General features: G+C 43.0%; 1 protein-coding gene across 6 annotated transcripts in view; it reads left to right on the top strand.

Annotated features, from left to right (window-relative positions):
- PCDH1 (protocadherin 1) overlaps window positions 1–13894 on the top strand; it is a 186578-nt gene that overhangs the window by 15130 nt on the left and 157554 nt on the right. For 5 of the 6 annotated variants that reach the window (XM_069969182.1, XM_069969181.1, XM_069969193.1 and 2 more), the window contains exon 1: window positions 4668–5000. The exons of the other annotated variant lie outside the window; for it this stretch is intronic. In XM_069969182.1, coding sequence (XP_069825283.1) covers window positions 4943–5000 — 58 coding nt within the window. In that variant the 5' untranslated portion in view covers window positions 4668–4942. Of the gene's footprint in view, window positions 1–4667; window positions 5001–13894 lie in introns of those variants that run through there. 6 annotated transcript variants of the gene reach the window in all.

The following is a 13894-nucleotide window of genomic DNA, read 5'->3' as shown; positions in this document are numbered from 1 at the left end:
GCTCTGGGGCTCTTGCTCTAGTCCCTCCTTGGTCAATTACTAAAAATATGATTCACAAATAGCTATTAAAAACTACAACGCCCATCATGCCTGGATTTTGTCGCTCTGGGCATATTAGGAGTTGAAGGTTGAAAAACACTGATGTGTTCAATCCATACAGGAAGGAGGCAGATGTTCTCTTCTTCATATGCCTTTTTGACATAAGTGATCTCAGATTTGGGTATCAGCATCTGGATCTGATTGCGCTGCCCCCTACTGGTAACTGGAAAACAGTTGCAGCTGAATGGTACAACATTTCTCCCCTTTTATTATACATGGCTGGTAACCACTACTAATTCATCCCTAGCAGCACCTGCATCTCATTCCTTTGATGTATCCCTGTGGCATGATAACGTCCTATCCACCCGCATCCTATTATAAGAATCGCACCAACTCAACTAGTTCTGCCACCAGAATAAACCCCTTACAGGCATCATTGTTATGGCCTGAATTTCCAGTTTGGGGACAGGGGGGCGCTACATAAACTCGACGCTGTATAGTTTTATTGCTAAAATGAGTCTGAATCACTTGTTTGTTTTCTTCTACTCATCTCCCTCAACTAATAAAAGGGAAAAGAACTGGCTCTGTGTGTTATTGCCCGGCACTCTCTGCAGCGCAGGTGTGGGGGAATGTGTGCAGCTAGTACAAATGGAGCAGTGTTTGGAGAGCGCCACACCCAGTGTACTGACAGGAGTGTGTATGTCCCCGCTGGTATATCCTGGGAGCATGGCTGGGGCCTTTTGTGGTGGGGGGAGGGGAAGGAGACTTGTTCACCTTGTTGTTATCTTATCAACTGTAGTCAAGACTGTGCAAACACCTTTTTAGCTACATGGTGTCAGCAAATGGACAAAACAACATTGCTTCTGGAGCATAGAACACCCACTGGGCCATATACCCCTGCTATACATCACATTATAGGTAGGCAGATGTGCTGTTCATGAGTATCAATAAGTTACACGACTTCCCCTTACTGTATGGCTATATTCACACAACGTTTTTTCAGCTCCGTTTAAAATTACATCCTTTATTTTGAGTCTAAAATAACGGACGTTATTTAGCAGCCTGGCCTCCCCTGGTGTTTGCACATTTGGGGTTACTAATTGGACTTTGGGTGCGTCTTAATTGAAAAGTCCATTGAATTTAATAGTAAAAACGGAGAAAGAACGGTGACAAAAGAAAAACTGTGTGTGAACAACTAATAAAAAACGTCCGCTGTTTGCAAAAGACGTCCGAAAATAATGATTGTGTTCGTTATTTCGCCGTCCGCGGTAAAAACGTACGTTATTCAATGCATTGTGTGCATTGGACGTCCGTCTTTCCTTTGACTTCAATGCATTGCCATTGCAGTCAGTTAAATCGCAAAAAACTGACGTTTTTTTAAATATCAAAATTGTCCGCCTTTCCTCTATTTTTGACGTTGTGTGAACATAGCCTATCTCCTGCTTTCTTTTTGGAGTTGTTGCCAACCTTACAGAAAAAGAGCTCTAATATTGCCAACATATACCGATGCATGTAAATAGTTCTGTGAGATAAAGATCTGGGAATGTTTTTGACAATAGATTGTTTACATCCAATGAATAGTAGCAACATGGCAGATCACTTACGACGGCCGCTTACAGAGAACAATAGCTGTCATTTAACAATGCAACAAATGTGGATATGGCTAAGTTCACACTGAGGTTTTTGCCTGTGCCCCAAATATCCTATATATGCTGACATATACTGAGGCCAAGAACAGCAGATGCCATTCATTTCAATGGGGTCACCTAGTGACTAATAACACACAGCAGACGCTGTTACTCAGTCCTGTTAAAATGAGCGTAAATGCCCCCAAATTCAGTAGGAGACCCCGTTTGGCCATGGAAATGAATGGCATCTCCGCCACAGCATCCCGTTCACCATAGATACTTGTAATGGAGACAAGAAGACCATATAGTGAACCTAGTTTTAGTCTAAATAGGGGGAGATTTATCAAATATGGTGTAAAGTGAAACTGACTCAGTTGCCCATAGCAACCAATCAGATTCCACCTTTCATTTTCCAAAGAGTCTGTGAGGAATGAAAGGTGGAATCTGATTGGTTGCTAGGGGCAACTGAGCCAGTTTCACTTTACACCATGTTTGATCAATATCCCCCTATGTGTGTAGTGTTCTTATACTACGCTAGAGTTACCAATAAACATGGCCAAAGCTAATAATCTGAATACACAAGGAACGGCCCTCAGCTATATACTGTTCTGCCCACAGCTGTAACTTTCAAACTCACATTTTCCTGAGCTCATCATATACGTCTTCTTAAAACATAGAAGTTATCCAGGATTTTTTTAAGAAACAGCACCCCTCTTGTCATCAGTTCATGTGTGGTATTGCAGCTCAGAATGGAACGAAGTTGTAATACCTCTCACAACCTGAAGGCAGATGCGGCACTGTTTTTATTTACTTCTTTCTTTGTAATTCATGGATAACCCCTTATTACGTGTCTGCCAGCCATGTATCTTTCCTAAACTGAAAGGATAGGGCATCTTGAGCTCCATCAACTCCATCTTTCTTTGCCCTGACATCTGCTGTTTGGGTAAATTCAGGACACTCACATACACATCAGATGGTCGGCCGTTGACACACATCTAACGGTTATGGCCACCTGTGGGGAAGACATGGCGTGTGCTGGGCTGCCATCTCCCAGACTATATAGCAGGGATGTATCCTCACTCAATGGCCCTATGTTCCCATAAGATACAGTAGCTGAATACATGCTCTGTTGCAAAACTACAATTCCCATCATGCCTGACCAGGAATTTTAGTTTTGCACCACCTGGAGGAACACAAGTTTGACACCCCTGGGGAATAGTATATATATCGTGATCGTCTATCACAGGGGTAGCGAACCACGGCTCTCTACTCCCATCATGCCTGGACAGCCAAAGCTTTCGTTTCGACTGTCCGCGCATGATGGGAGTTGTAGTTTTGCAACAGCTGGAGAGCCAAGGTTCCCTGCCCCTGACTATCATGTGACTTATCATACCTGACACCCCTATAATTTCTCCCCTTTACTATAAATTACATTGCTGCCATCCATTACGTTGTAAGCCATAACTACCCCTGTGTATTTTCCACTCTCCTAATGGTGCGTTTACACGGAACGATTATCGTTCGAAATTTCGCAATAACGATGGCATTTGAGCGATAATCGGCTTGTGTAAACACAGCGAACGATCGAGCGACGAGCGATAAATCGTTCATTGGGATCTTTCAACATGTTCTCAAATCGTCGTTGGTCGTTCACTTAAAACTCGCAGATCGCTTCGTGTAAACAGCCTTTTCACCGATTCACCCTATGTGTGAGATGGGCTTAAAGGATCTTGAAGATCGCAATAACGATTTTTCCAAACGGTATATTGTTCCGTCTAAACACTGATTGTTATAAAAAAAATACATGTCACTTTGAAACCGTTAATCGTTCGATTGGGGGAATTATCGCTCCGAGTAAACGCAGCATAAGATCACAAAACTGTGACACCTCTAAAGGCCCTGTTCCACGGAACGATTATCGGCCGTATTTGTATTCGTCCCGTGGAATAGAAGGCAATGTTTAGCTGACATCGTTTATCGTTTGCGTCGTTTGTCTTTCAAATATGTTAAAAAACAAATGACTGTGATTGCGGCGATCTGCTGCCGTCGCTCCGTGGAATAGGAGCAGCAACAGCAGACCGCCACTATCCTCTAGGCTGCCTGGACGATCTAGCGATCACCCGGGCAGCCCCTGCACCTCCCCGCTGCCCCTCCTGCACTCACCTGCTCGCTGCTGCTTCTGCGCGGAATAGCGTCGGCAGCGAGCGGGGAACGAGGAGCAAACAAGCGCTAATAGCGCTCGTTCTCTCCTCACGGTCACCCCATGGAATAGGGGCTTTATGCTGCGTTTACACGGAGCAATAATTCGTCCAATCGATCGTTTAACAATTTTGAAGCAACAATTTGGTTTTTATAATGTTAGATGGAGAAAAATCGTTTGAAAAATTTGTTATTGCGATCTTTTTCAAGATCGCCTAAGCCCATCTCAAACATAGGGTGAATCTATACAAAGCGATCTGCAAATTTTGTAGCGAACGACCAACGACGATCTGAGAACATGCTGAAAGAGCAAAATGAACGATTCGTCGCTCGAACGTTACACGATCCGATTATCGCTCAAATGCCATCGTTATCGGGAAAATTCGCACGTTATAAAAACCAAATCTAAATCGTTAAAGGATCGATCGGGCGAATTATCGCTTCGTGTAAACGCAGCATATACGCTGATCATTATTAAAAAAAAAAAAATCGTTAATCGTTCAATTGGGCAAATCAACGCAGCATTAGATCACAAAACTGTGACACCCCTTAAATATTGCAATGAGTGTTTTTTTTTCCACAGTCTGTCTACCCCCCCTTAAAGTAGTTAAGGAGCTGGAGGAGGGGCAGCTACCTCCCCCCACTCTCCCCATTTGCAGAGTTGAGGCATGCAACAAGCACCCAGCAGCAGCAGCTTTGCATTGGAGAGACAGAAGGACTGGATGCTGAGTGCTGGATGTGATAAGAATCAGGAGCTCCTCCCCCGGTATAGAGAGAGACAGTGGAGAGAGAGAGCAGCAGCAGAGAGCTCAGCTCATACACACACAGCCACACACCGGGACGGGCTCTGCGCTCACACCGACCGGAGCTCCCTGCAGCCGACTGCGGAACTAGCGGCAGGAGTCCGGGGGAGCAGACGCTGAACAGGAGGGGGCTGCAGCTGCAGCAGCAGCACAACTTCTCCTCCTCTTCTCCTCTTCTGATTTGCCGGGAGAGCCGCTGTGATTTCTATCGCTTCTTATTTCTCTGGGACTTGCCCGTTTGGATGTGACAGAGACCTGGGAAGAGAAGCAGCGATGAGGAGTGGGGAAGAAGAAGAAGGTGGAGGAGGCTGGAGGAAAGCTGGGGGGTCAGGTAAGACTGCAAGGAGTTTGGATGGGGTGGTGTCGGGGGGAGCCCCAACATGTTTCTAGGAAAGAGACCTGATGAGGATGATGATGATGTTTGATACAATGTATCCAGGCAGCAGAGAGGATTGCTACAATGTATCCAGGCAATCCAGTCTATATGGGGAGCCCAGCTATAGCAGTACCCCAAGCTGTTTCAGGGCGTCACCCCCATAAGGAGAGGGCTAGGGGGTGCATTTAACCCTATGGTGGGAGGCAGATACCCCTCAAAATGGTATAAGATTGGGGTGTCATGGAGGAAAAGTGCAAAAACAGTTGGTGCTCTTATTCCATAGATTCCTATGGAACACACTGATAGTGACGTGTAACCCCTTCACTTCTGGAGATGGAGCTGCTACCCCAGATTTTTTTTTTTTTTTTACTTTTTGTAATGCAGTTGGGGGGACCCCAGTCTGCAGAGCTTTGCAATGCCCAGAGCCCCCCTCTCTCTCTGAGGTTAGGTATAGTACATCAGTATATGGAGATTCCCTGTCCATGAGGAAGCTGGAGAGCAGACTACACCCCAGTAAGTCATGGAGATCATATATTATGTGCTTTCTCCATTATTGATAGAGCGAGAACCTATTCCGCAGCGTTGTACAGCGGCTGGATTCATTCCCATCGGAAGCTGACAATCCAGTTCCCATCTCTGGCACATGAAGGCTATAGGGCCAGTTATATAGGAAGCCAGTGGAGCTATCAGTATGTATGGGAGGAAACCTACCCAAATGGATGGAGAACATACAAACTCCATGTAGATGGGACCTGGTGCTGTAAGGCACACACATACATACATGTCAGTCGAAATTGTAGGGAAAGGAGGAGATTCTAAGGAGACCCCCACTCTGCAGAGACTGACGTAGGGAAGCTGACCGTTCTACATAATGTCCATAAATATATTCCAGGGAGATCAGGGGGCTTCCTCAGACATGCACAGGCTCCATGGGAATGAATCCTGTATAGGGGCAGGCACTATGGAAAGGGCTAGGAGCTCACTAGCATCAGTATACAGCTCACTGAACTCAATGGAAAGGGCCAGTGACATGGATCGGAGGCATGGACTACAGAGGGGGGGATTATTACACATTGAGCCGGTATATGGAGCCTAATGCTACCCTGGCTTTGCACTCCCGGTGGCGGCGAGTGCAACTGCACATTCATTGCCAGATACTTTACAGAGAAGCCTGCAGGTGTCCTATGAGCACTGATCCAGCTGGGCTCATCCCTGTAATGTGGATAGATCATAATAAACTGCTGGATATACCCATTCCATTATACATGTATACATTCACTATACCATCCTTGTGCAACTTTTTTTTTTAAAGATACTTTAATGACCAAGCTGCTGGGTAATAACAGATGTTTTATACCCGTCTCTCTGTGTTTAAAACAATCCTTACATTACCCACCGGCAACTTGGCCAAGAGACTTATTGAATCAGCGAACGCCATTAAAAAATAAGCCAGACTGGCTGTCCTAAAGGGCTCCTATGACTTGGCACTTAAGAGGAGGCATCCCATCTGATGCCATTCTCCTATTAAAGGTAATGAAGATGTGGACAGAAGACAAATTTGCGAATTAAAGGGTCAGTAAAGCAAATGGACGATGAGCGCCCCCCCCCCCCCCATAAAAACTGCAGCACTTAGTAGATTTATCATGGAGTGTTGCTTCTCGCACTCTCAACGCTGATTTACGGCCATTTTAGCCCCCAATCCTTAAATTCTATAGGCGAAGGGTCAATTAAGAAATGAGCGATGATGATGATGTATCCATGGCCGCCTTACTGCAGATATAGGCACTTATAATCCCATTATAACTGCAGTCGTGTTAATGAAATAATATATGGATATAGAATTTTTTCCAGTTTTTTTGCTGAGCTGCCATATGCCGCCAGTCCTCCCTATTTTGTGTTGTTTTTTTTGCGTAGCTTATGGGAAATCTTTGCTCTTTAACCCCAAGTATTGCTGAGGAGTGCAATACACAGCACCTGTTCTTGCTTCTTGTGAAGTGCAGGTTTTTTTTTAACCCTTTTCCATCCACCATTATAGCTTCTGATTACACCCTACTCATTGGATAGTGGCGGTATTAAAGTAACAAATCCATCTATGACTCGCGAAAGAGATTGAAGCGTCGCCTGGCACGCTGGCCGGGGGCATAGGTCACACCTTTTTGTGTACGTACACAATACCATACATCTTCTCCGGGCATGGTGTCACAATTCCTCTCGGTTTTAATGAATGTCTGGCTCTGTAGACCTGGCAATCCTCTCCACCTATCGCCCAATCTTCTGCGCTCGTCCTAGGAAATTAGATGCTGAGGATCAGGCTTGCTGTGTTTTCCAAGTCATGCCAGGCATTGAAGCCTGAATATTTTCTTCTTCTTCTGCTAATATTTGGCTGTGTTGTCTATGTAGATGTTGACTGACTACAATGCAGGAGAGAACTGCGGAGCACAGCAAGTATTGATTTCAGCAGATCTTCTCTTTTTTTTTTTTTTTTTCTTCTTCCTCTAAATGAACCACACAGATTTAACACTTAAGGTGCTTAACACCCAGCAGATCTGAGTGCTGGAAGAATTCATAAGCTTGTTTGCTCTTTCTCAGCTACATGGGTGTAAGGAGGGGTTGACCAGAGTCTGGATTCCGGCAGATCACCCCCTCCGTCCCTTCGTCTAGCAGTTGCTCACTGGCTACACCATTCTGCGTGCAGTAAAAGTCAGATTGTATTAGACAGGCTAGCTAATCGGGACATGCCAATTGTATTCTCTGTCTTCCCCGAGAATCCAGCAAAGAGGATTATTCCCAATGAAGACGCCTTTTAAAAAACTGTAGGAAGCTAGATCCCTCTATAGTATAACATGGGCTCTATCATTCTGAATAAGACTGACAGGCTATGAGAGGTTGCTCATGTGAGTGGGAGAGATGGATCAGCGTCGGCGATGAAGATCCACTTAACACTTGTTGTGTCAGTGTAGCTGGTTGCGTATGTGACTATAAAGTGTTAAACCGTCGGTTGTGTAGTACTGCTTTTAACCCTATGTCTTCTCCATTTACGTTGGGGCCAGACTAGATCTATGATGCATGCTATAGGTACGTCTATACATATTAAAATAAGCATGGTTGTAGTGTGTATATAGCCCTCTTTTGCTCGCTCTTTGAAGCGGTGTATTTTTTTTTCGCTCCGTCATACGCAATCTCATGATCTGCGGGTGCCAGGAGGCATTTTAGAAGCACAGTATGGAAAGTCTCCTAAAATGAAGCGTGATTATGGGTGTCATTGAGCAGCATGCAGAGGGTTAATGTTCTGTTATAATGGAGGATAGGAGGCCACTTCCTATAATGCAGTTGTATGGAAGCTGATTTTTTTTTTTTTTTTTTTTTTCTCTCCCTTCCCCATGAGAAATGTTTTGAATCATACAGATTTATAGAGCGCTCCTTCAATATACCCAGAAAGGCAAACCCCATAAAAACGTATAAGACTGTATTCTTGTGCCTCATGGGGGAATGTATGTATGTGTGTGTATGTATATGTGTGTGTATGTGTATGTATGTATGTATGTGTGTATATATATATATATATTTATATATTTTAGGTAGGAGGCTGGATAAGAGTTGTTTTCTTGCATTCATTCTGTATAATATGCTCTGTCCCTAGAAGTCTGCTGTTTATCTGTCTTTCAGCCATCCATTGATAGATGCCTTGTATCATCATCATCCTCGTTTGTATGTTCCATAGTGTTACAAAGTGTATTGTGTTGAAAAGAGATTTATTCCGTGCTGTCATATAGGTATGATGCCTAGTCTGTAATAGCGTATTTTCTAACGCTAAACTACGCCTGGATTCTTTGTCGCACACCCTGACATTTTGGAGATAATTTATCCAATAGCCTTTTCTAGTATTGGTAGTTTTTGTTCCTATGTGTTCCTGAAGCTACGTTCTACGTAAATGGCTCTTTTCTATTGTCATCGGATGCCTATTTGCAATGCCTTTTAGCGTTTATTGCAACTTTTAATCGATGCAATTTCAGCCGTAATAAATAAAATAAGGATTGTGTGTGTATATATAAAATATATATATATAATCCTTTAAAGTTTTAACCCTTTCTATTGGTATATCTACTTATTTTCAATCGTGTTTGGTTTTCTTTCGATTTAGAAAACATCTACATATAGCAAGCAAAATGGTTAAAAATAAAATGACTTTTTTTTTTCTTCACACTGCTGGTTTGGGTATCATGCATTCTCTCTAACAGCCACTAGAGGCAGTGTGGAGTCACTAAACAGGTGGGCAGCAGCCTTGTCAGAGCTGCGTGTCTATATACTGTACAGAATAATGCATCTATATATTGTTGTAGGCTTTCCAAATTGTTCACGCACGTAAAGGAAGCCGAACAAGGGACATCCTTTAGGTCGGTTCTTTCTGTCGGAGGAGCATTAAACATGTAATAAGTTCTCTCTGTAAATCCTATTAGGTGATCATGCAGACGACCACCTTCTTATTATTATTTTTCTTTTTTTATCTACGTTTATGGGAGTAGACGTCGGGCATTGTAAAGCTGTAGCCGTTTGACCGTTTCCGAAACAGATGTTTGCTGAGAGCTGAATGTAAATGAGAGGAGAGGAATCCCATAAAATGTGCATTACCAATAAGCGATGGAGAATGCTCATTTAACTTGCTTATCCCCAGAAGCGACAGGTTCGTGTTGTCTATGTGGAGTCTGTGACAGCAAAGCTGCTGCCATAGACCCTTATGCAATATAAAGACCATACAGTGGTGTCTGTATAGTGAATGCTGGGGAACACCCAGTAGCTTGGGTGTTCTCTAGAAGGTGTTGAATTTGCCACAACACACTGTGCAAATGTGTCGGCGTAGTACAAATTGGTCCTTCCTGTTGTTTCCCCAAGGGCGGTAACTCCCCTGCAGGACCAAAAGGTACGGACATCATAAATGACAGATGGGATAGGCTTTTAGGTCTTACACTGACGTGACATCTCCAACTGTTTGACGATAGAACCAAGAGTTAAAGACCCCCCCTTTCCGGAGACAAATTTGTTAGGAACCCATCGCTAAAGAAAATGTTATCAGGAGATTTGCTTGGTGAGACCATCTCGCATTTGTATTGTCTTAATGAGAAATCTGTTGACAGGTTTTTATCACTTTCTATGTCTTTGCCGTAGGAAAGAAAACCTAATTGTGTGAACGTAAATATCTCTTGCAAGATTTCACTTTTTCAGGGCATTGTAATTGTCTGGAAGAAATCAGAAGTGAGTTAGTAGCTTTATCCATAGGACCAGGGCCAGAATGATGTCAAGCGGACGTATGTAGTGGTTTCTAGCTGGCCCCTAGACTTGAGTGAGTGGCTCCCGAGACTTGGGTTGGATGCCGTTTTTTGACAATCGGAAGTGTATAGAATGGTCCTTCATCCACAAAATAGATTTCAGTGGTGTCTTCCATAACCTGAAGTGAAAATATTAAAGAAAAGACTTCTACTTCTGGTTTAGGCTTAAATTGCATCAAAAATAGATGTGGCTTTTTTTTTTTTTTTAAAGTGCACCATCCTTTCAAGTCACCTTTGATGCCTGGTGACCATGGGAATAGTGTTTCTCCTAATCTCTTATCTTCTGTTTGGGTTGTTGGCTTATCTGTGGCATGTCCAGAATTCTGTAGCTCTTCTCCAACTACTCTTCCCATGATGTTTCTTTACAGTTCCTTGGCATTTCTCACGATATATCCAAGATAAGATAAATCTTCTCTGGTCAATTCTGTCCAAAATTTTTTGGATGCTTCTCCCGATTTTTAGTTTTCTTATGGTAAATGCATGTTGTGTTGTAGGTCATTGGACAAGTGTTTGTTTTTGCTTGTGTTGCTTCCCTCTCCTCCACCACCCCCCTCAGTCTGTGCGACCACCTCCCTTGATTCTAGATTATGTTGTTTGTTTGGTAACAGACCCTTATAGTACAAGCTGTGACCTGCAATCATCCCAGGATTTCCTGCTCGCAGACTCTTCTCTTGTGATGCCTTTAGGCGGCCTATGTGCTTGAAGTGTCAGGTGTAACTAAAAGGCTATTTTAACACTTTGATGAATGCCTGTGAAAAAATCGGAATGACTTATCATAGATATCATAGGCTTTCGCTGCTTGGCGGAAATATATATGACGTTTCAGGTTCTAATCTTTTGAGAATTACAAGGCTTCGATCGTATTGTATTCCGGGAACCTATTGACAGTCGCGTACCGAACGTTTAGTCGTAGAAATACAGTTGACGTTGTTGCTGAGTACTCGGCACGGTCTTTTAAGCAAATGCTCTTGGTCGTTCAGTATGTTTATTGTGCGCTGACTGAATTACTTGAACAGTTGCCATTGTTTCCTGCCATTAAATGGTATAGCTTTATTGAACAATGGACAACTGTGACCTATCATTGACAGACGGATCACGCTGAGAAGGAAAGGCTGACGAACACTAGTCATGGGCAGAGTCATTGGATGAAGGATTGAGAGATTATGGGGGCGAATTAAACTCCTACATTGTTTTTGCTATAGTAATGACTAGAGGCGTTTATGTGGCTCTGTAGATGCACTTGCTGCGTCAAGCTCCAGAAGCCATGACACCTCCCCCCCCCCCCTCCTCCGTAATGTGCAAACATTTAGGTTTTTATTGAACATCTTGAAAAATGAAGCATCTGACAGACACTTAAGTGATGCATAGAACAATCCATTAAATTCCTTGTACCCCTTTGTCTTCAAGCTTGGCTAGTCATTCCACCGTCGAAAAGTAAAACGCTCATTTTGCATTTTATGCAAGATGCTCCTTGTATCTATTACTTGCTTTTCAGGCATGAGCTATTAAGGTCTATCTGATGTTAACGTTGGCTGTATACGTCTTCCATCTCTGCAACCAGAAACCCTTTGATAACCTGAATTGGGTTGGTGGGAATATCAGTTGCCTTCCATTATGGATGTGCGGTGGCCCCCCCCCTCCTCACGACCACCTCTTTTGACGTGACTGCATTAGTTAACCTACACCACACGGAGACTTCTTTACGAATGTAGCAATTCTAGTGACTGCCATCCGTTTATATACATTCGTAGAGAAATAGGAGACCGTAGCGTATTGATCGGGATCGTATAGAAGCTGGTCACTGCAAAACAGTGGTCTCTGGGGCTATACAGCGAGAGAGACTTTGTAAGATGTTGCCATAGAAACACAGCCTTGCTTTGACGCTAGGTGGAGAGCCTGTCAACATATTGGCATCAAAGTGGTTAACCCGTCTTCGACAGAAACACCGCTCCTGTATACTGCATTACAGTGTGATGGAAGAATCTTTGAAAGTACATTGAATATTTGTATTTTTTTTTTCCTATTGTGTTTGTATTGGTTTCTTACTCATTTATGCTGCCTACCTTCTTCGATCTGTGTGAATTACCATAAAAAATAAAAGGCTTTTTCAACGCACTAGATACTGTATGTCGTGTAACGTGGCCTTGACTATGTGTCAGTGACTGATCTTGACTGGAAGGATAAGAAGGTTGCGTTGAAACGTCCGTAGTTTGTCGTTATGGAGTGGTGCGGGTTGCTTTTGTAACCATTTTTAGAAAAATAAAATGTTTATGTGAAAGGCAAAGTTTTCGGCAGTAAAACGTCTGGACAAATTTTACGATTTGTTTCTTCTTTTATGTCCTTAAATCTGTAATGATCAATACTTATACTTCCTTCAACAAAGTATTTTTAGAAGGTGTTGGAAGACATTGGATGCGGTCGGCGGCTATAACTTTATACGTACGTGCTTCCAATTGTGATGAAACCTTCAATTCCCGGGCATTAACTCTTATTACTATAACCTTTTAGCAACAGCAGCAGCAAAACCATGTGTAGGGACTGAACGCGGCTGACTCTTCTTAGATGGTTCCCCTTAACCTTTTTCTCTATAGTCAATTTTTTTTTTACAGTCTATGGCTTCTGGCTGTACAGTGGCACATATTTTTTTGTGCATATGACACTGGTTGAGCTCAACAAAACTAGGTGATGCATCCGGTTATACAACCTTATCCTTACATGTTGGCTATTCATCTAGCATCTGGACGAGTTTAATGTCCAAAGAAAGTACCCAACATCCATGTCAAAGACTGTAGTCCTTGGAAATTTATTCATTCTGAACAGCCCCTCTAAGAAATAACTATTGAAGCAGCTCACTAATATATGCCCATATGTTATAATGACAGAGACCGGTTTGCATAACAGAATGTAGTTGAAATCTGACCAGTTGGAAATGCCCTTGGCTATCCCTTAAGGTATAGATGCTGTTTGTTTCACCAACCTCCATAGCCTGTGTCTACTCTGTTTATCATGAAATATCATGGCTTAGACTAAAGCATTCTCAAGAAAAATACATATATTTATTTTTTTCTACTAGCCAGGAAACTAGAGGCCGACTTCCGCTGTAAAATAACGAGAATTAGGAATTGTGAGTTAAGCCTTGAATTTCAGAATTTAAAGCTTTATTAGATATAATATGGCTATGGCTAGTACGTAACGTAGCCATCCTCTTCAAAGAAAAACGCTTGTTCCTTACTGCCACCTATTGGGGGGTTGCACTTCTTTAAATCCATTGGACCCTTGAAGAGTCTTGAAATGTGCCCGGGATTATAAGCCAAGTTAGAATCCCCACTGCACGGGAAAGTAACCTGTTATCTGTAGACATCTGTTTTTGGGTTCTACAGAACATTGAGCCGGCCTTTCGTTAAGGAGACCACCAAACCGACCCATGTCGTATAAGCCATGCAATGCTCTATAGGAAAAAAAATGTGTATTCTTCCTATGGAGCATTACATGGCTTGTAAGGCTCCATACATTAGTGTGGTGGTC

Source organism: Dendropsophus ebraccatus, chromosome 1 (assembly GCF_027789765.1).
Source record: "Dendropsophus ebraccatus isolate aDenEbr1 chromosome 1, aDenEbr1.pat, whole genome shotgun sequence".
NCBI classification, from domain to species: Eukaryota; Metazoa; Chordata; class Amphibia; order Anura; family Hylidae; genus Dendropsophus; species Dendropsophus ebraccatus.
This window is presented reverse-complemented; position numbering and strand designations above follow the sequence as displayed.